The 22096-nt window shown below is 38.1% G+C and overlaps 3 protein-coding genes across 6 annotated transcripts; all 3 read left to right on the top strand.

Moving 5' to 3' along the window:
* Positions 1-250: 250 nt before the first annotated feature.
* Positions 251-7268, top strand: LOC147861263 (ubiquitin-conjugating enzyme E2 36). Of its 2 annotated transcripts, XM_087323661.1 has the most exons (9): positions 251-360; positions 409-451; positions 853-880; positions 1002-1088; positions 4681-4739; positions 6291-6332; positions 6414-6487; positions 6577-6674; positions 6889-7268. In XM_087323661.1, the coding sequence occupies exons 2-9, from the start codon at positions 413-415 to the stop codon at positions 6924-6926; spliced, it is 465 nt and encodes a 154-aa protein (XP_087179787.1). In that variant the 5' UTR covers positions 251-360; positions 409-412; the 3' UTR covers positions 6927-7268. The 2 variants fall into 2 exon arrangements, with proteins under 2 accessions (XP_087179787.1, XP_087179786.1); XM_087323660.1 differs by having other exon boundaries at positions 358-451.
* Positions 7269-11311: 4043 nt separating this feature from the next.
* LOC147861262 (pentatricopeptide repeat-containing protein At2g33680-like) lies at positions 11312-14995 on the top strand. The gene is made up of 2 exons (XM_087323505.1): positions 11312-11418; positions 11519-14995. The coding sequence occupies exons 1-2, from the start codon at positions 11323-11325 to the stop codon at positions 14261-14263; spliced, it is 2841 nt and encodes a 946-aa protein (XP_087179631.1). The 5' UTR covers positions 11312-11322; the 3' UTR covers positions 14264-14995.
* Positions 14996-17306: 2311 nt separating this feature from the next.
* Positions 17307-21804, top strand: DBR1 (debranching enzyme 1). Of its 3 annotated transcripts, XM_087324016.1 has the most exons (9): positions 17307-17475; positions 18254-18411; positions 19260-19381; positions 19686-19879; positions 20023-20202; positions 20288-20409; positions 20495-20637; positions 21433-21552; positions 21680-21804. In XM_087324016.1, exons 1-9 carry the CDS (start codon positions 17353-17355, stop codon positions 21775-21777), a joined length of 1260 nt encoding a protein of 419 aa, XP_087180142.1. In that variant the 5' UTR covers positions 17307-17352; the 3' UTR covers positions 21778-21804. The 3 variants fall into 3 exon arrangements, with proteins under 3 accessions (XP_087180142.1, XP_087180143.1, XP_087180145.1); XM_087324017.1 differs by lacking the exon at positions 18254-18411; XM_087324019.1 differs by lacking the exon at positions 17307-17475 and having other exon boundaries at positions 18258-18411; positions 19253-19381.
* The last annotated feature ends 292 nt before the right edge of the window (positions 21805-22096 follow it).

The following is a 22096-nucleotide window of genomic DNA, read 5'->3' as shown; positions in this document are numbered from 1 at the left end:
TATTGGTGGTATGAGGGCCAACTTGCCAAGTGAGAAGGGGAGGAGGGAGGGGTATTCTCGGAATTTACAAAAAGTACTACTACTCTCATTGTTTGTTGAAATAAACACACACACACACACCACACACACACACACTCTCTTTTATTCAGTGGGGATGAGAGTGTATTTTTGTACATATTAATAAATAATTTTTATTTAATATTTTTGTTTGAAGTAATAAATAAATAAAATCACAGAGACAGAAACATGAAGAGAGAGAGAGACTTTAGTAAATTATATCACAGAGAGAGTGTGAACCAGAAGATTGTCTTCTAAGCAAACCCTAAACCTAATTTACCTCCCCCAGAAACCCTAATCACAGTTACTACCCCCCCCCCCCCCCCCCCCTCTCTCTGCCTCTCTGCTCAGAACTATGTCTGCCAGTAGCAATCTTCCTCGCCGTATCATCAAGGTATTCACATCCCCCCTTTCCCTTCTCTGTTCCTTTTCATTGTTCGCGTTGATGATACTTTCTTACGACTGCTATGATCGAAGGAAAATCTGTTCGTTTCTGCTCCTTTTCTCGCTCGTGTTGATGATGCTTTGTGTAACTGTTGTGGTCGAAGGCAAACCTTTCTTCTCTCATCTTTTCTTGTTCTCTATTGATCATTCCTGCTTGTGTATGTTATTGTTGAAAGGTAAATCTTTCCTTTTTCTGTCAATATTTTCTTTCTTGTTACTACTTGATGTTCTCGTTGCATCTGTACTTGATCGCAGATTATTCTTCTCTTTCATGTCATTTTCTTGTGCCTAATGCTGGTGTTTTGCTTGTAAATTCTTTCTTCCTTAATCTTACCTATTATCCTTTTCCAGGAAACTCAGAGATTGCTCAGTGAACCAGGTAAACATATTTCAAGATTCTTCTTTGATTTTATACATTGATCTAGTGAAATAGTTGCCTGGTCTGAAATCCCGATCTCAAGTGTTTGCTTGTTCTGGTTTGGGACGATTTTTAATTGTAGCTCCTGGGATCAGTGCTTCTCCATCAGAAGATAATCTGCGCTACTTCAATGTCATGATTCTTGGACCTGCACAGTCTCCTTACGAGGGTACTCACTTGTAATTATATGACCGTTTTGGTGTGTGTATGTTAGAGAGAGGGAGAGAGATATATTTTACTATCGAGGAATCCTCGGTGGTCATATGTGACCTATGGGACTAGAGTGTAACATTTCCATGCACTATGTGGGTGGAATTGATTTGTGACCCTTGGTGCTGTGGTTTTTCTATTGATAAATTTTGAAAATAGAGAATGCAGATTTTGGCTGAGAGATAGAGATAGAAAGAGAATATTATTGTGTACGCTATAGAGGTTCCTCGGCGGTCATATGTGACCTATGGGACTAGAGTGTAACATTTCCATGCACTGTGTGGGTGGAATTGATTTGTGACCCCTGGTGCTGTGGTTTTTCTATTGATAAATTTTGAAAATAGAGACTGCAGTTTTTGGCAGAGAGATAGAGATAGAAAGAGAATATTATTGTGTACGCTATAGAGGTTCCTCGGCGGTCATATGTGACCTATGGGACTAGAGTGTAACATTTCCATGCACTGTGTGGGTGGAATTGATTTGTGACCCTTGGTGCTGTGGTTTTTCTATTGATAAATTTTGAAAATAGAGACTGCAGATTTTGGCAGAGAGATAGAGATAGAAAGAGAATATTATTGTGTACGCTATAGAGGTCGAAATTGGTGTATGAAGCAAATCCATACTTCCAGATATGGTTAGCTTTTGGCTATCCACACCGATAAAATGAAAGCTGTAGGTTTTCTAAAGATTGATGATGATGATAATAATTCAGAAGGTGGGGTTACAGTTGGTAATACTTCTTGAGGGTGTGTTGCAAGCATGAAGTGTGTACCTACTATGTATAGAGTAATGAGTGATTCTGAGGGGACATGAGGGTCTGATGTTGTTTGTTGTGGTGGAAAGAGGCAAGGAATGAATTATAACAACTGCATTTTGGTGTCCTTGGACAAGCTTCGATATGATGGGCAATGATCTCCATGATCTGGTACTGGTATGGTCGATGTACAACGTATCCTGGTACTCCTGGTCTCTGTTAACATTCCTCTGCTCACTCAATGGGGACTCCTTGGGACATTGTTGTGGGGTCCTATGGAAGCAGTTACCTATGCTGCTAAAGATAGAGCTAGCCTTGAGTCAACGTGACAGGTCAACTCCATGCAGAACGGTGGTGTACTTCATGAAGAATGCGTTACTTCTCTATGATGTTTGGAGGCTGGGAATGGCATACAAAGTATTCCTTGCTCTTCACCTCTCTTTGAAATAACTTGCAAATTCCTATGGTCCTAGGTATTGCAAGTGCTCTTCAGCTTGAATCTCTAACTGATGTGTGGAAACTCTGAGTGTGCCTATTGCCTTGTGATTAATATGGGTCATGTACGTTACTATGTATCTTACTCTCTTTGTATGAATGTGTCCTTTGAGAAGCTTCTGAATGATAATTGTAATTGTCCATATTTTGTGGGAAGAGACCCACAGTGTAATCCAAGTCTTTTGTTGCATAGAGTTGCCATAGAGCAAGGGACAATAATTTCTCCTTCTATCATCTTGGACTGGGGGCTAGTGTGCTTGCCATGTATATGGGATGTTCAACTTGTAGTCTTGTTTTGGATGATCATTCATGTTGAAGAGAGTGGAGGTAGTGGGTCGAGTCTTTGATGGCTGGGGTATGGTAGGCTGGTTATGGGTATAATACACGCTCTTTGCATAATAATGCCATAGTTGTGGATAATGGGTCTGAGACTAATGTTGACTGTTGGGGCGCTCAGATATGTCATCAAACAATGTCTAAGACTTGAAGGTTGCCTTTTGAGGCATTTCCACCTATAAGCATCATCTTAAGGTATGTGTGGGATAGTGTTGAATGTAGAGGTAATGGACTCCAGTGGAGTATTGTGAAGTGGGAGAATCAAGGATTGTGCTTGTCTAAATGGTAGTCCATGATGTGCTGACTGCAAGTTTCTGCTAGATTATGGGTGAAGTTCATGTTGGTGAATGGTGCTGAAGTTGGTGACAGTGGTAGCATGTTGCTGGCATAGTTTTGGCAAGGTAAACGTGGTTGGCAGGGTTTGGATGGGAGGGTGTTAATGGTTTTGGGGGCTTCCCGTGTTTCTTTGGATGTAATCCATTGTGGTGTATGTGCCTCCTATTAGGAAACGTGCAAGGTTTCTAGGATCTGGCCTTGGGCTCATTCTCTTGTAGATAACTACATGGTTTTGAAACCCTCGCTTTGATAGATGTTTTCCATGATGTTTTGTTTGGCCGTTTGTTGGTTCTGAAGGATCGTTATTCTATACTAATGTAATATGAACTTTTTAGCTTGAGAGATTGATGATTTCAGATCGATAGAGAAAGAAATAAAGTAAAATGAACTTCTTTTACAAGCCTCATTGAGAATTTACAAGTACAAGGAGTTCCCTTTATGTATCGAATTAATATTACGTGTAGTCAGTTAGCAATGGGCTTGGCCTTGAAACCAAACCAAACCATTTATTCATAATAAAAACCAAACCAAACTATTTAAAATTTATGAAGCCATTTAAACCGAACCATTTAAAAGATAGGAGAAACCAAACTGTTTACAAAAAATTTAGAACCAACCAAACCGGTTTATCATAAATCAAAACCAAACCAAACCATTTTTGATAGATATTGATTATCATACTTATTATGAATTTGTGTGAGAAAATCATCATAAATTTGGTCGTTATACTTATTATAAATTTGGTCATCATACTTATCATAAATTTGGTCGTTATACTTATTATAAATTTGGTCATCATACTTATCATAAATTTGGTCGTTATACTTTTATAAATTTGGTCATCATACTTATCATAAATTTGGTCATTATACTTATTATAAATTTGGTCATCATACTTATCATAAATTTGGTCATCATACTTATCATAACTTTGATCATCATAAATCAAAAGGAGACTCTACATATAATGCATATAAAATTTAATAAGTTAAAACTAGTGTTTAAAATTAAAAGTTGAAAGTTAGAGCCTAGAGGTGAAAATTTAGGAGAATTTTGAAACCAATAAACCTTTAAACCGAACCACATAAACCAAAACCGATAAGCCACTAAACCCCTAAACCATGGAATCAAAACTGAACTGAACCGAACCAAATTGTTTATTTATCTTTGAACCAATAAACCGTTAAGACATGGTTTAACGGTTCGGTTCGGTTTGAGCCGAAACCGGGCCCTTTGCTATGTTCAGTGATGATGATGATATATTTAGTCAAAGATGATGATAGTAGAGTGTGGTCTTATTTGGTATATGATGCACAAACATTATGCATATAACTAGAGAGGGTATTCTCATTATGTTTCTTTAATGCATATGCTCTCAGCTTATCAAAGAGAGAGAGAGAATGAAAATGATCTGTTATATTAACGCCATCAAAAGGCCAAAGTGATCTATGATAGCAGAATTATCATCCATTTGAATCTTATGGTAAATAGAAAGATCTTCTCATTGTACTAAACTATTATGTACCTTTTGAGGCGATAGAGATATGCCCTCAGCTTCTCATTGAAGAAGGGACAGAACAAGATGCCTTAAATTTCCGCTCATTATGCTATATTTTGTGTTTTTTTATAGGTGGAGTTTTCAAGCTTGAGCTCTTCTTGCCTGAAGAGTATCCTATGGCTGCACCCAAGGTTTTCTTAAAAACTTTAATGACATCTTTCCACTGTTTTAATTACTTTATTTTCAACGTAATACTTTGACCTAGATCATGGAACTGTGCCTTTGGTTTCATATTTTGACTTGTGTTTTGAGTTGTGAAATCTGAAGTTTTTATCCTTAGACGGATGTATCTACCTGGTGCAAGATGATCTCGCTTCCACTTAATGCTTGTAGAGTACTTCAAAGGATACAAGCCTGTTGATTTTCTCATTGTCTCCATGTGTGATCCAGATTTCTATCCTTAGACCAACATGTATCTTCCTGGTGCAAGATGATCTCACCTCCATTTATTGCTCTTAGAGTACTTCAAAGTATACAAGCTTGTTGATTTTTATAGTCTCCACGTGTGACCAGCCTATCTGTTTTCTCCACATGTTCATTTCTCACTGAATTTGGAAAACCTTTTAATTAATAAAGCTCAACATCATCTACTATTATGGTTAAATTGTAGCTCCAGTGGTGACGTGGTTAATGGGCATTGTCTGTGAATGGAGGCATGTCTTACCAATGTCTGTTTTGATGCATCAGTTTTGATGTATGTATTGCAGCAACTTCACACGAAACATCACTCTTCATTTGCGCATAAAGCCTTCATCCATTGTAAACTCTTGTTTTTGTTCTTCGAGATATGTGGATCTATCCTTATATATATCATTTATGCCTGACTAGAAAAATGTGTTCTCTTGAAGGCCACTTTTGCTTTTGTTCTACATCGGCAACTTAGTTTTAGTTTTTGAGTATCATTCATTTTATGCAACAAAAAAGCATTACCATCGGCAGAATCATGTAATGTAGCTATCTAGAAATAGCATGACAAAGATATTCTAGTTTCAGTAAAATCCATCCAAAGAATTCCACTTAAACAGGATCAAAATACTTAGGATTTTTAGTATGAATTTAAGAGAAGGCTTAAGGGAGATAATGGATGGTAGAGTGTTGCTCGAGATCATGTGTGTTGGCTGTCCAGTGGGTGTGTAACAGACGTCAGGACACAATTGTAAATTCGTGGGAAAACTAGGAATGCTTAATTAGACTGGAAGGTTGTTTAACAATTAAATCATTAAAGCTAAAATAGCTGACCGATTTAAGCCACCGAGTGGTGCAGTTGTAAGTGGGGGTGGTTGACTGATAGAGAAAACATTATGTAGTATTGTTTTGATTGGCAGTAATTCTTTGTTTATCAACTGTGTGCTAATTTTTTGTGTTAATTTTCTGATGTGACACACTGTGATTACCTCCTATTTCTATTCTTCCCTTGTATCCTCCAATCAGCCCAGGAGGTGCACAAGAGGACATAGGCAAGTACTTAGGGAAGAAGCGCTCAATATAGGGCTCTGTTCAGCGTTGCCTTGCCATCCTCCCAGAAAGGAAATTGAGAGTAGGAAAACAATTGGGATGCCTGAGAAGGCAACATATATCTCAGCATGGCATGTTTTCAAAATTTAAAGCTGTAATGTTATGTGAAACACCATGTATTATTGTTTTAGTTTATTGTTTCATCTCAAATCTTTTTTCAATTGCAGGTCAGGTTCTTGACTAAGATATATCATCCAAACATTGATAAGGTACCTCTTTTTTAAAACTAATAAAATTATGTGTGAAAATTGCATAGCCAAGCCACACAGCTTAAACAACCGTGTATACAGTTGGGTCGCATTTGCCTAGATATTCTGAAAGATAAATGGAGTCCTGCACTTCAAATTCGAACCGTCCTTTTGAGGTTCTTGAATTTTACTTGCTGATGCTATATGCCTAATATCTGGTGTACCCTAAATGATTTGACCTGAATTATGAAACTTCATTTTGCAGTATTCAAGCACTCTTAAGTGTCCCAAATCCAGATGATCCTCTTTCTGAAAACATAGCAAAACATTGGAAGAGTAATGAAACTGAAGCTGTGGAAACAGGTAATAGTTATGGGTAATTTTTTCAAGTTTAATATGGTAGACAGAGCTTGTTGAATGTTGGTTCTTAAGCAACAAGTACCACATTACAAGCCATAGTAAATATGCAAGAATAAGGTGGGTCTGTAAGAACAAGGAGGGAATTACAGTGAATATCAAATATGCAAGAGCAGAATGTAATCACAGGGATTTTAATTCCTTGTGGTTTCTTTTGCAGCTAAAGAATGGACCCGATTATATGCCACGGGGGTCTAGGAGATCAATGAAATATCAATGACTCAATTGGAATGTGTATCAATGTATGAGCATTTTATTTCACCCTATGGGGCTCAAGGTTAAAATTCAACTAAGCACAACAGGCAGTGGGCAAATTTAATCTAAAGAATAAAGTCAATTGATTGCAGTGGTTCTCTATTTTTCTAGCTTAACATCTCTCACGTATTATTAGCAAACATTGGGGGCATATATCATTATTTCAAGGTTTTTGGAAGCTGCTTATGGACTGGTTTTCTGCCATAATATATTCTATGATGAGTCCCCATCATCTTGTATGTGGAAGACTGATTGTCTGAAATATTCAAACATCAATTTCCAATCTGCTCTAAAGGTTGTATGTTATGCAAAGGGATTTCGTAATGCAACCGTAATCCATTCTACTTTTTTATATGGTTGGTTGTGTCTTTTGATAATTGTATCACAAGCTTTCCTTTTCAATGTAAACTTGTTGCATTTTTATTCTATAGGTCTCATTTGACCTTTGAGAACCCAAAACCCAAAACCCAATTTTATCCGTGTGTCCTTGAAGCTCAATAGTTTTAGAATGTGTTACTTCTACCAATGTGCAATAGTAGTGGAATGCTTATTGCAAATGGCATATCCTTACGGGCTTGTTGTAATGGTTTTAAGTGCAGGAAACACAATTTGAAGTGTGATTGATGTGTTACTGTTCCAGTGTATTTTGGATCACGACACAAATTGTCACTCGGTGCATGGAAAAACTTTTAAGTCGAGGCTCATCGACTCTATTTAGTTTATGCATATGGGGTTGAAGTATGGGGTCGAAGCATCCCTAAGTCTGCTTAGAAAGGCTTTATAGTTGTCCAACAACATTTTCTTGCAAAATTTCTCCAAGTAAAGAAAGTAAAGCCATACCTACTCATTGAGATGAGATTGTTTTCTATCGATATTTGGTCATAGAAATGGTTGTTAAGGACATGCTCAAGGTTCAAAAAAATCTTCATACTGACTTCTTTGAATCACAATTTAATGGGAAAGCTAAAAGGTGCATAAAAGAAATTTTTTGTGTTCTTGGGATAAATAAAATATATAAAATAATGGTTTGGAATATGGGATGCAACACACTTGCTTCGTATTGCATTAATAGATTCTTATATGAATGAGACATTTTTGAAGCACCAATGTACCATAAAAAGGGGAAAGTGTAGATGCTCATGCTTTACACAATACACTATATATGTTGCACCTAACTCCAAAACCATATTCTTCACTAAATGGGAAAATGTATACATCAAATCATGTTAGAGCCAATCCTTGTGTATATCATCCAAACAATTGTTTCCATATAGCTTAGTTTACACTTGCTTCAATGTGAGGTGGGTTGTTAGAGCACATTTGATGTCGATTAGGCATATTAAATTTGCCTTGAACAAGTTTGGGACTTTAAGTATGACACTTTGATATAATGCTCTACCTTTGAACACATTCGATTATGCTTCCACACATCTTTGACCAAACCCAACCCTTGGCCAAATTTTTCTTAGCCACATTATGTATTCTCAATTTTAACATTAATTCGTAAAGTTCTTGAACATAGAGACTTATTGCACATCTTCACATATATTGAATGAAAACACTATATATTTTTGTCCCATAAGTGATATTTGACCTTCAAATCTACCTATCAATGTGTGCCCTTGCCATATTCCCTAAAGAGAGCTCTCATTCTTAGTGCCATTAATTTCCTCTTGATTTCATTCATTTAAAACCACCACATTTTTTTAACAAAATAATCAATTTTAGAGCTTATAAGTTAATTCTCGAAAAATATAAATCATATTAAAATGAAGGTTTGGTAATGGAATTGAAAATACAATAATCTCTTTGGATCTCCATGAGATGGTCTTGTGAAAGAAAATATGTTAATCTATTAGTGCAACCACAACATGACTTTATGTCATATGCCATTAAAATCGTAATAACTTTTCCAAAACCTAATGTGAATGTATATAACCCCGTTTCAAGTTATTTGGTTGATCAAAAGGTAGCGTGATATATCTTTGCTATAAAAGACTCTAGCAATGTATGATCACATGTTATAGACATACTCATAAGAGATCTCATTTCACATATCATAGCCATGCTAGTGGGCCTTCACAAATGAGAACCAAAAACAATGTAGACAAGAAAGGGAATCACATGTGAAGAGCATGGAACCATTTACTTAGGTCTATTAGCGCAACAATCTAGAATATGGTTGATTGCATGGCCATCTAGGAATTGAAGAGTTACAATCTTTGCCTTGTGGACTCCTAGGACTACGCAACTAATTATAACATGCCCATGCACATGGCTTGGCCATGATTCCGAGCTTCTATAAACTAGGGCATTGTCCATAATGATGGAGGTGAGAAGAAAAGGATAAGAAAGCACAGAGAAGGTCTAAGGCAGGGGTGGCTAGTTGTTTGTATACCATGGAATCGGGATCAACCGACCTCTATTCGCTTCCCTCCCAACAATTTCAAGCATTCTTTAACTCTCTTTTCAAAGTCCTTTACATCTTCCCCTTGCGATATTTGTTCGCAATCAATCTCTTGCATGTATTTAGCCTTGGATGGGATTTACCACCCACTTAGGGTTCCATTCCAAAATAACCTGACTCATCGATCGTGCCTCGTGGAGCAACAAGGGCCATGGTCGATGAGAATCTCACCCTCTCTGATGTTTGTTTCCAAGGGACTCGGGCTCCGCTTGTCATAGAGGATGCCTCTCCATACTAAAATTTGCACAACAAGGCCTCACAATTTTCAAGCTAGGCTCTTCTTGTTTCTCTCGTGGCTACTAGGGAAATCCTTGCTAGTTTCTTTTCCTCTGCTTAATGACATGCTTAAACTTGATGGGTAGACTCGCATGCTTGAGGTCGGTTTGATAGTTTTAGTCAAGGCATTGTGCAGATTTACAAGAAGCAAACAAACATAATGCCCCCGAATGACGGGCCTGACTCGATAATGGCATCCTTAAACGTGCACCGCACCACAACAATTGCCATCTCAAATCCTTGGTAGGTCAATGAAGTAAACCACCCTTGCAACGAATTGCCACACAAAGCAATCGACACAACTGACCATTAGTGCCAAAACTCGCATCATTTGAGAGTAAAGCTCCAGCGGACAAGAAAAAGCTTCTTCAGTTATGGAAAAAGGTGCCCCTGTTTACAATGTCAACTCAAGAGCCTCAATGGCAATATTGACTTCCATGGACTCTTTCTTGAATATCAACAAATGTAAACATCCTTGTATTTTACATCATTGTATAAGAAAAGTTGTAACCTCCTTGGTAGTTAAGTTCAAGTTGTAGCCTTCGAGCGTTTTGTTCTTAATACTATTGAAGAAAATCTTTAAAAAAAAAGAAAAAAAGCTCCAGCGAAGAACCATTTTCACTACTTGAACATGTCGATTTAAGGTAGCCATTCACATACAACGAAATGAGAACCCATTTTAGGCTATGACAAGGAGTTCATTGAAGCTATAACTAGAGATGTGGTTGTCCTGTGTAGTACGCTATGGGTGCCCTAAGAGACACAAGTGTGGTGGTCATTGGAAATGATTGAATGTGTGTGCTTGTGTGGGTAACCATGTATGTATGTAGTTTCAACTTTCAAGACACACACACACACACACAAACAAACAAACAACCTTCTAAGTAGCAACTGGTATCAGTTGGGTTTAGTTCGGTTCAAGAGTGTCAAACTCAAACCATTTTTTAAATTGAAACATGAAACCGTTTGAACTGTTACAAAAAATTCAAGCTCAAACCAAACGGTTTTAGAGACTTTCCAACCTTCAAACCGTTAAAACCGCGGTTTCACGATTCGGTTTTGGTTTTTAAGTTAGGTGAAAATTCAAAATTCAAAATTATTAAAATTTTCAATATTTCAAAATTAGGTTGAAAATTTTCAAAAATATATTTAAGAAAATTATCGAGTGTCAATCCTAAACCTTCAAAGAGTTTGAACCATGGTTTCAAACCATTTAAACCAATAAATGCTCAAGCGAACCAAACCGGTAAACCCCCAATACCGAACCGAACCGAAATCGAACCGTTTACAAATAAAAACCAATAAATGCTCAAGCGAACCAAACCAAACCAGTAAACCCCCAATACCGAACTGGACCGAAATCAAACTGTTTACAAATTTAAACCAATAAATGCTCAAGCGAACCAAACTGGTAAACCCTCAATACCGAAATCGAACCGTTTACAAAAACTTGAACCTGAAAACGAACCGTTAAAACCGTCAAGCTGCAGTTTCGCGGTTCGACTCGGCTCAAACCGAACCGTAGATGAATGAATGTTACAGTTCTAAGCTAATAATTGATCCATGGTCTCTATTTAAAGGTCAGGATGCATGTGAATGGAAATAGTGATGGCTCTCTCTCCTGAGACCAGTGCCTTGTGGGATGAGTTCTTCATCGATCCTTCCAAGTTCTGGGACAATCGAGCCGATAAGGTAACGCATCCATCGCCTTCCTTCTTTTCTCTGAGCATTTCCCCTGTTTCTTTTAAACCCTAACCACCTTGGCTCCCCCTCCCCTCCCCTTCCATCATAGAGATCTCCAACCTCCCCAGACTTCAGGCATAAACGAACAAAGAAGCCTCTATGGATCAATGGCTGGCACAATCCCCCTTGCGTCAAAGAGAAGTTGACAGATCTCGGCTTTCTAGATTCCGTCGGCCATAATACGCGCAATGATGAGGACGAGGAGCTTCGAAGAGCTCAGTTTCGTGATCAAATTAGGGCTTTGAATCTGATACAGTTGTATGGGAAAGAAAAGAATCTAAATGAAGCACGCCGAATGCATGATGAGGTTCTTAAGAAAAACCTGATTGCCAAGGATGCTTATATTGCCACTTCCTTGATTACAACATACGGAAAATGTGGTTCAATGGATGACGCGAGAGGTGTGTTTGAGAAGCTCCTGGAACGGAATGTTGTCGCTTGGAGTGCCTTGATTACTGGATATGCGCAAAATGAACTTGGTGATGAAGCTTTGAAATGCTTCATAGAAATGAAGAATGATGGAGTCGCTCCCAATGAAGTAACTTATGTTTGTGTACTGAAAGCTTGCGGTATTGTGGGATCTCTAGATGTTGGAGAAAATATAGATGCAGAGATCAGAAAGCAAGGATTATTACATAAGAATGTAGTGCTTGGCACTGCACTGGTGGATATGTATTCCAAGTGTGGCATGCTTGAAAAAGCACGAGAAGTGTTCGATGAGCTTCCAGAGAGGAATGTTGTATCTTGGAATGCCCTTATTTCTGGATATGCCCAAAATGGTCTAGGTGATGAAGCATTGAAATGCTTCCGTCATATGCAAAATGCGGGAGTATGCCCAGATGCGAGAACGTATGCTTGCGTTTTGAAGTCCTGTGGCATTGTGAGATCGCTAGAGATTGGGGAAGAAATCAATACAGAAATTAGAAAGGAAGGGCTATTGCGGAAAGACATTGTGCTTGGCAATGCATTAGTAGACATGTATTCTAAGTGTGGTGCATTGAAGAAGGCACAAGAAGTGTTTGAGCAGCTGCCTGAGAGGAATGCTGGGTCTTGGAATGCCCTTATTGCCGGATATATCCAAAACGGGCTTTGTAATGAAGCGGTGAGATGCTTCAAACAAATGAAAAATATGGAAGTTTGTCCGGATGCAATAACTTATATCTGGATTTTGAAAGCTTGTAGCCTCATGGGGTCTCTAGAGATTGGGGAAAAGATAGATGCAGAAACTAGAAGGAAAGGGCTGTTGGAGAAAGATGTCAGGCTCAGCACTGCATTGTTAGACATGTATTGTAAATGTGGTGCGTTAGAAAAAGCTCAAAAGTTGTTTGATGAGCTTCCAGAGCGGAATGTTGTAACTTGGAGTGCCCTTATCACTGGATATACCCAAAATGGACTTGGTGATCAAGCATTGAAATGCTTTAGACAAATGAAAGATACGGGAATCTCTCCAACTGAGATAACTTATGTCTCGACGTTGAAAGCTTGTGGGTTGGTAGGATCTTTAGTGATTGGGAAAGAAATAGATGCTGAGATTAGAAAGAAAGGGTTACTGCAGAAGAGCATCATGCTTGGCAGTGCATTGGTAGATATGTATTCGAAATGTGGTGAAATTCAGAACGCACAAGAAGTGTTTGACAATCTTCAAGAGCAGAATCTGATATCTTGGAATGCCATGATCTCTGGATATGCCCAAAATGGTCTTGGTGCTGAAGCATTAAAATCCTTCGAGCAGATGCAAACTGACAATGTCTCTCCAGATGCAGTGACATATATCAGCATTTTGAAAGCTTGCAGTCTTGTGGGATCTCTAGAGATTGGAGAAGATATCAATGCTGAAATCAGAAAGAAAGGGCTATTGGAGAAGGATGTTGTGATTGGCAATGCGTTGGTGGATATGTATTCCAAGTGTGGTGTGCTGGACAAAGCACAAGAAGTGTTTATGGAACTTCCAGTACGAGATGTTGTCTCTTGGACTGCCTTGATCACTGGATATGCTCAACATGGTCTTGGTGATGAAGCACTGAAATTGTTCCAAGAAATGAAGGATGTGGGAGTGTGCCCAAATGTGATAACTTATATCTATGTTTTGAAAGCATGTGGCATTGTGGGGTCTCTAGAGATTGGGGAAGAGATAGATGCCAAGATAAGAGAGCAAGGGTTAGTCGAGAAAAATGTAATTCTTGGCACTGCTTTGGTGGACATGTATTCCAAGTGTGGTGCAATGGAGAAAGCACAAGAAGTGTTTGCAGAACTTCCAGAGCAGAATATCATGTCCTGGAATACTTTGATCACTGGATATGCTCAGTCAGGTCAAGGTAATGTGGCTTTAGACCAATATAGGAGAATGAGGGCAGACGGTGTTGTGCCAAATTTGGTTACCTTCATTGGTCTACTGTCAGCATGCAGTCATGGAGGTCTAGTGAGGGATGGTGAAAAGTTTTTTGATGAAATGTGTGTTGTATATTGTCTGACGCCCACACTAGAACACTACATCTGTATGATTGATCTATTTGGCCGAGCAGGATACTTTGACAAGGCAAAGGCATGGCTTAAAAAGTGTCCATATTCTGCCCATCTTCGTGTATTCCGGAGTATATTGGGTGCTTGTAGGAAATGGAGGAACGTGGAATTTGGAAGATGGGCTTTTGAACAGTCCATACAGTTGGATGAAAAATGTGGTGCTGCATACATTTGCATGGCAAATATATATGCAGCTGCTGGGATGCAAAGAGAGGCAGATAGAATTGAAGCTTTGATGGTTTATGGTGGTTTATCTAATTGGATTGGTTGTTGATATGAGAAATGTCAGTCTTTTACTGTTAAACTTGATCTGCTCAAAGGTGAATCATTGTCTACATGTGTGGACATGACGAGTCTAGAAAAATGAGAACTTTATTCACAGAGTTTTTGAGGCGGAAGATGCAGTTGTGAGAATTGTACCACGATGAATTCTTTTGGGAATTTTAATCTTTTTATCTGGTTGATAGAACAGACAATTGTAGTTGCTGGACATTAGTCGACAACAAAATTTCTATGGGGAGTATTGTATTGAATGCCTTAGTTTCCAAGTATCTTTGTTATGCAGTGTTGGCATGGTTCAGAGAGATACAAAATGATGCAGTCTTCACGAATATGTGAAGTAAAAATTACATTATCAAAGATTGTATTTGAAGCTCTGGAGACCAGGAAAAATGTAAGAGCACATAGTGGACATGTACTTCCAAGTTTATCAGTGATATGAAGAAGTCCAAAACCCTATCAGAGAGGATAATTATATTTCATGAAGTCTATAAGAATCCATACATAAGTGGTGTATGTCTGTATGTCTATCGTCAACCCTTGTGAGGTTGGCATCCATCTTGTCATACTGCAGTGATAGATGAGCAGCCTTTGTGCTGAAAAAGAAGTTGATATATGTAGGAATTGATAATAGGGCATCTTTTTCCTCTTTACATCAAGATTGGTTTCCCAAATGTGTGACCTATATGAAGGTGAGATGTGACTAAGATGGTGATAGTTTCATGAATGGCTCTCGAAAGATGGCATGCACACATTCTCTCGAATGTTCCAAGCATTGTATAACTCGATGAGGTTGTAGTTGTCAATGCAGATTTTCGAGAAAAAAGGGGCCCTACGGATGTAACTCCCAAATAAATTAGCTCCTTTTTTGGAGATGTTAATCTTTGTCTTCCTATGGCTTACCTAAATAGAAAATACAAGTAAGACATCGATCGAAACTTAAGTTGCAGCCAGACACCATCAGTGTGCAGTTTGTGGGGTTGAGGCTGAACCAAGCCGCGCGCCACTTTTACAGACACTATGTTCACTATCATAGGTGGTCACTCATTTGCCCAAACACTGCAACTATGTCCAAGAATGCTTGCATGAAGGCTGAATTCGAAGGTCATCATGGCCTTTTTCAACCCAAACATCATTATGGCCTCGGTGAGGAACGCAGTCTTCTCCTGTTTTTTCAGAGCCATGTGAACTTGACTTGATTGTAGCTGGTGAACCTGTTCAGGAAGCTGTACATTTCACACTGATCACCATATTGAGAATAGTGGAAATGGATCAAATATTGTGGCTGCATTGAGCTTCTGGTAGTTCATGCATGCTCGGAATTGCCCATTCTATCTTTGGGACTTTCAACAATTGGGCTGAGCTAAATCAACAATACTCTCTGATTTAATGCAATCAGATTCTCCTCAAGTAGATTTTCAAGTAGCAAAATGCATCCTAAGTGTTATCTATTCCCTGTCTAAGTCTTATCTATTGAGGTTCTTAAGCAAAAAAAGTGCAAGAATTGATGGTAATTGCAAAGATTCCACCTAAATCTTTTGGCCTCAAAGTGCTTCAACTAATCAATAGCACGCACCACCATCTATAGAGATTACACACGAGACCAATCAATCTTTGATTGGCCAATCATATCAATATAAGTTTAAGAAATATTTATTAAAATACACATCAATTTTCATGCAATTCTTGAAAGTACATTTACTTTCCTCTTTATACCCACACACCTAAACTCCTCTTCTATGCCATAATTAACCCTAATCATTCTTCAATGATCACGGAATGTCCATAAACAAGAGGTCTCACCTTCTACATGGGGCAAAAACAAAATCTATCTTAAAATGCTGTCGAACTATTCTTTTCTTTCTCAAATAACCCTTTCAGTCAACCTCCTGGTACATTTTAGAATTGAGCTTCAACTTCAGCACTTAATGCCAGTAAGTGCATCTCACTTGTTTCTTTCTCAGTTAGAGGCGATTCGAACCTCTAGAAAGAGGTTAATGTATATAGCTTTCTTCCTTCCTTCCCGGCACCGGCTTCTTCTTCTTAGCATAGCCAAGATACCGAAAGGAAAACGGGGCCATACAAGCCTCGAAGACTGGCATTTCTTTATAGAGTTCTTCTCAGAAAAATGTGTTACATATGTACATACAAATATACCCTAAAACTCTAAACCCTAAACATACTTACATGCATACATACACATATACATACATACATACAAGATGATAAGATGATGATGACAATCAATTGGCAACAGTTTGGTTTGGTTTGGTTTGAGAGGGTCAAAACCGAACCGTTTACTTTAAAAAAAAAACCCTGAATCGAACCAAACCACGAAACCGTTAAACTGAACTGTTTTTTTTTCAAACCGTTAAAACCACGGTTTCGTGGATCGGTTTTGGTTTTCAACTTATGTTAAATTTAAAATTTAAAATTTAAAATATTTCATTATTTTAAAATTCTAAAATTTTAAAGATGTTCCTAAAATGTGAGAATAAGGTCCAAAAATGAAAAGATTGTTTAAAAACAATTTTTTAAAATTTAAAATTTAAAAAAAAAATAAAAATAAAAATCGTCAAACCGTTTAAAGCGAGGTTTCTGACAGTTGAAACCAAACCGATAAAAAATAAACCTGAACCGAACCGATAAAAAAATAAACATGAACCGAGCCAAACCGGTTAAGCCAAAAGGGTTCGGTTCAAACCGAACCGTTGTCGAGAGTTAGAACCGAACCGATAAAAAATAAACATGAGCCGAGACGAACCAGTTAAGCCGAAGGTTCGGTTCAAACCGAACCGTTGTCGATAGTTAGAACCGATCCGATAAAAAAATAAACATGAACCGAGCCGAATCGGTTAAGCCGAAGGTTCGGTTCGGTTCGATTCAAACCGAACCGTTGTCGATAGTTAGATAATATGTATCTCTGTGTATTTTTTACGTTGTCGATAGGTAGATGATATGTATCTCTGTGTATTTAAAGTTTTCAATTTGGTGTGTGTGTGTGTGTGTTTGAATAGCTGCTGTTTGCTGCTCTACTCTCTCTGTGGATTGCAGACTGTGGAGGGAAAGGAAAGCGAAGGAGAAATGCGGATCGCAGTGGAGGGATGCGCTCATGGCGACCTCGACAACATCTACGCCACTCTGCAACACCTGGAACGAATGCAGAACCTCAAGATCGACCTCCTCATCTGCTGTGGCGACTTCCAGGTTTTTCTCCCTCCCTCTAACCCTAACTTTTCTTCTTTCTTTCCTCCTCAAACTCTATGGCTCTTCTTCCTTCGTTGGCATATGCCATACAGCCATAGCATCGGCATCACTTCTCTCTCCTTTGTCACAGAAACGTCATAGTTTCCTGCTCTTTCTCGTTTCCATTCCTCATCTGGACAGAAACGGGGCCTGCCTTTCTTATTCTTTGCCACAGAAACCGTCGCTTTTTCATATGACAGAAACAGCTTCCGTTTCGGCTCGCCTTCGTTTGTCTTGTGCATTCCGGAATTTCAAAACAGTCATAGAAAGAGCTTCCTTTCTGTTCTGATCGGACATCTCTTTAATAACTTCGTTGCTTCCGTCTGATGTAAATTAGCCGCAGAAACGGCCTCTTTTTTAATCCTTTTCTCAGCAATAGACTTCAACCTTTGTTTTCATCAATTCTTCAACCTTCCACTTTTAGTAGGACTTTCCTGATGTAGAGGTGCCAGAAAATTCTACTTCTGTAATATCTTTATGCTCTCTTCTTTTTATCTTTTTATCTTTCTTTCTAACACAGGAACATCTGTCTTCTGACTTTGCTTGTTTTAATCACCTTGTTTTAATAATCATTTTCTAACAAAATCTGCCGCTTTTCTCTCAATCATACAACTTTTCCCGGTTTCCAGTCTTATGTGTTTCCTGATGCAAGGGAGAGTAATGGAAATTACCTTTTTTCCATTACTTTTCTCTAATACAAGAATTTTGCTTTTGGTTGTTTGAAACATTGGTTGCATAGGCTGTCCGGAATGAGGAAGACCTTCGCTCCATGGCTTGCCCTGACAAATATAAGTCTATGAATAGCTTCTGGAAATATTACTCAGGGGAAGAAATTGCTCCATATCCCACGTTATTCATTGGTGGTAATCATGAAGCATCGAATTACCTATGGGAATTGTGAGTTTCTTCTACTTTATTTGGCTATGAAATATACATACTATATAAATAAAGTGCTTATTATCATATGTAGTTTTGTTGTAGAAATATGTAATCTTCATTTTTGTCCTTGTTTGGTTTTGTAATTTGTACTTTTATTGCATATGCGGGGCGTAAAATCTTCCTAGCTTAATCTTCACCTTGTACGAAATAAAGGTTATTTGCTGCATATGTGAATAAATAAAATCTGCATTGCTTAGCATTTTAATTGTTTGGTGACGAAATCATGTAACAATTGATGAAATCTTCATAGCTTGTTCATATGTTTAGCCTGTTAATTTCAGCTGCTGTTTCATGAAGTTGATGAGATCTGTGTTTCTTGAGATGATCATATTTATAGTTTAGATTTTTATTCCTACCACTTGATTAATGTGTTTTTGTATTCTTTAGGAAAATCACTCCCATTGTTAAAACCTCTCGCAAAATTTGAGCTATGTTCACATGCATATGTATCAATTATTCAAGCATGGAAGTTGTTTGCATTAGCGATCTAATGAAAATGCCTAAAATGAACCAAAATCTCTCTCTCTCTCTCCTCTCATGCCACAAACTGATGAAGGGCTACACAAGTAGGGTCTCAACCACAACATTTGAAAGGGTTTACAATAGGCCACATCCATCCTTTCTTCAGCGACTTCTTCGAAATTCTCTCTCCTCTTTCTATCCTAGTATGGAGGCAAACTGCTTTTGTCAAATGAAGAAAGCTATTAAACATTCATCAATGATTAATTGTGTCAACTAGGTTGCTCAGGTATAAAGTTTAGGAAATACATGGATTGAAAGCTTCTCAAATTTCTGAAAGTGCCTAGGTACTATGGAGGCTGGGCTGCCCCTCGTATATACTTTCTTGGATATGCCGGAGTAGTTTGCTTCGGAGGTGTGCGGATAGGTGGACTGTCTGGAATTTTCAAGCGTCAGCATTACCAAGCAGGCAAGTTGGCATATTTAATGTGTTTAGGAGATCTACAAATAGAGTGAAAGATAAGGGATCTCAAGGATTCAACAAGTGAAGATGATTGGGTAAATTTATGGCATATGAAATTTGGGTTAACATCTCAACATTTTGCCAAATATCTATAGTGAACTATTAAAGTTGTAAATTTGGTTGAATGTTTCAAAGTTTATTCTGGTAAATAAAAGCCAAGAAAAGAACCCTTGAAAAATAGCAATTCAGTGAGAATTAGCTCCTGTTTTTACATCTGACATGGGTAATACTTATCAAAAGATGTGTGCAGGTCATTATGAGCGTCCTCCATATAATGCAAATGAATTACGGTCAGTATATCACATCCGGGAATATGATGTTCACAAACTTATGCAAATTCAGGAACCATTGGACATTTTCCTTACACATGATTGGCCTCGGGGTATTGTTAAGTTTGGGGATAAGAAAGGTTTGCTTCGGCACAAGCCATTTCTCGAGGAAGAGGTATGCTTTTTATGTGTGTTCTATATTTATGACGGGTGTATTGGTGTTTGTGTATGTTGTATGATGTATATATATATTAAGGTTGAGGCAATGGCATGTAACTGGTGACAGCCAAAGTGATAGATTGTTTACCTCTCTTTTAGGTCATGAATGGTACTTTAGGGAGTGAACCTGGAGAGAAACTTCTACAAAAGCTGAAGCCTTCTTACTGGTTTGCAGCCCATCTACACACTAAGTTTGCAGCGCTCATTCAACACACTGGAGGAGAGATTACAAAGTTCCTTGCTTTAGACAAATGTCTTCCCAACCGGAACTTTTTACAGGTGACATGCACTTCTATGGATAGAATCCAAATTATTGTACATGTTGTCTTTGGTGATACATTCTGACAATCAAGTCATTTAAAAGGTTATTGAAGTATCTGTAAATGACAACACACCAGAATTCAGGCACGATGAAGAGTGGCTAGCTATCACCAGGGCATACAATCCATATTTTCCATTGACCTCAAAATGGTCTGCATTACCGAGGTGCTCATGTTTTTCCTAATCAATGCTGATTGGCCTATTTCTATAATGATGATGTTTAAAATTTTATTATTGTGTGCTTGCCCAGTTCTCAAGACGTGGACCTGAATAAACATCGAGAATGGATTAAAAAAAAGCTTCTGGAGTTGGGAACTGTAATCCCCACTGACTTTGTAGCAACAGTTACACCATATGATCCTAATAGGCGACTTTCTGTGAACTCATCAGCAAGTAAGTGGCTAAATAACAGCTGCATTAATGTTTTGTCTTGTTTTTGGATTTGAGATGGAGCTTCACAGGGAACGGTGATATCTAGTGATGGATAGTGGGAGTTTACTATTGAGTACCTGTCGTACTAGCATGACCCATGAGGGCACAGGAATTAAAGACCAATCCAACAAAGTTAGGTCTAGTGCATTGAGGCTAATGGCCACCCCAATGTGAAAGGGGACACAACCTTTGTGCCTTTTGTAGCTCTTCTTGATGTAATCTCCTGTTTTGTCTTATAGGCCATTTTGGCCTCCAAAAAGACGTTATTACACATTCTGTGTCTAGGCTGTAGAAAAAAAATAGAATTCAGGTCTGGCCAATCCTGTGAGTGCGATTCGACCACCTTGATTGGTGAAATAATGTCAGTCATAGCAGAATGTAACGTAACATGCAATGCACTACTCCAACACGAGATAGGAGCAATACAAGTATTGCCAATTTAAGTAGCGTTATGCTTAGCACCCTGGAAAGATAACTGTCAGAAGATGTGTTCACCCACCCAAAGGCATAGTGGACATGGCTACTTCTGGCTCACCTGTGATGACCAAACTAGAATTTGGTTCTGCCTTCTCCCTGTTGAAGACATTATTCTTGCTCAAACAAGTTAAATAAATAAATAAATAAACAAGTTAAATGGAAGTTAAAGGATGATATGTGGCTTAAATAAATAATTTTGAGATTTCACTATATGATTTTAAAGGTTATTTCATATTTTGTTGTTTGACCAATCCAGAATTCAAATTTCCTTCTTAACAGGTCATGTCAGAAATCCTTTTACAGTGTCCTTGCTACAACTTTTGGAGTTGCCTTATGTTCTTGATGATATATCAGGTAGCATTGCTCAAATGCCAAACAACAAAGCAGCTCATTTGAGAGGTGTGACTTATCTTGAGAGATCATTTCAGCATTTGCACATTGAAACTGACATCCGAGTTGATAAATAGAGTGTTCCAATGTTATAGCCTAGAGATGATGCCTATTGATCTGTTTGACATCGATGCAGATCCTAGTGAGATATTACTTGATGATTTCGATGAGGATGCACTACCAGATGATTTTGATGAGTTGGAGGCTGTGGATCAGGAAAGCAACAAACCTTGACAACATGGGAAATTTATAGTGAAAAAAGAACATCCAAGTTCTCCATGGGTGGTTGGAGTACACCAGATTTAAATGATTTGTCATTGTAAAGGTAGTCATATCTAAAAGTTCACAGTTTTCAAATCTTGTAGGGGAATTGAAAAGATATACATGCTGAGGGTCTGCATAGTGTTCAAATTGTGTGCAGAATTGAAATCATTGTTCCTGGTTATTTTACATACAATTTTGTTACACAAGGTTATGCATTATGTCAGACATGACACCAAATAAAAATAATTACTTCAAATGCTCAGTGGTATGGAATTCTACATGCATTTAA

Source organism: Azolla caroliniana, unplaced genomic scaffold (genome assembly GCF_043228905.1).
Source record: "Azolla caroliniana isolate FFs.n. ecotype wild unplaced genomic scaffold, voAzoCaro1.0.p SCAF_8, whole genome shotgun sequence".
In the NCBI taxonomy this organism is placed as follows: domain Eukaryota; kingdom Viridiplantae; phylum Streptophyta; class Polypodiopsida; order Salviniales; family Salviniaceae; genus Azolla; species Azolla caroliniana.
Note: the sequence above shows the minus strand (reverse complement) of the source record. Positions and strands in the feature narration are given on the sequence as shown.

What these genes read in the sequence shown, in the direction of transcription:
- LOC147861262 (XM_087323505.1), top strand. Translation starts at nt 11,323, where the DNA reads ATGGAAATAGTGATGGCTCTCTCTCCTGAGACCAGTGCCTTGTGGGAT. An exon ending in GGGACAATCGAGCCGATAAG is followed by an intron (nt 11,419 to 11,518) that starts GTAACGCATCCA and finishes CTTCCATCATAG; the next exon opens with AGATCTCCAACCTCCCCAGA.
- LOC147861263 (XM_087323661.1), top strand. Translation starts at nt 413, where the DNA reads ATGTCTGCCAGTAGCAATCTTCCTCGCCGTATCATCAAG. An exon ending in TTCCTCGCCGTATCATCAAG is followed by an intron (nt 452 to 852) that starts GTATTCACATCC and finishes ATCCTTTTCCAG; the next exon opens with GAAACTCAGAGATTGCTCAG. An exon ending in AACTGAAGCTGTGGAAACAG is followed by an intron (nt 6,675 to 6,888) that starts GTAATAGTTATG and finishes TTTCTTTTGCAG; the next exon opens with CTAAAGAATGGACCCGATTA.
- DBR1 (XM_087324016.1), top strand. Translation starts at nt 17,353, where the DNA reads ATGCGGATCGCAGTGGAGGGATGCGCTCATGGCGACCTCGACAACATC. An exon ending in TCTGCTGTGGCGACTTCCAG is followed by an intron (nt 17,476 to 18,253) that starts GTTTTTCTCCCT and finishes TTGGTTGCATAG; the next exon opens with GCTGTCCGGAATGAGGAAGA. An exon ending in AAATGGTCTGCATTACCGAG is followed by an intron (nt 20,410 to 20,494) that starts GTGCTCATGTTT and finishes GTGCTTGCCCAG; the next exon opens with TTCTCAAGACGTGGACCTGA.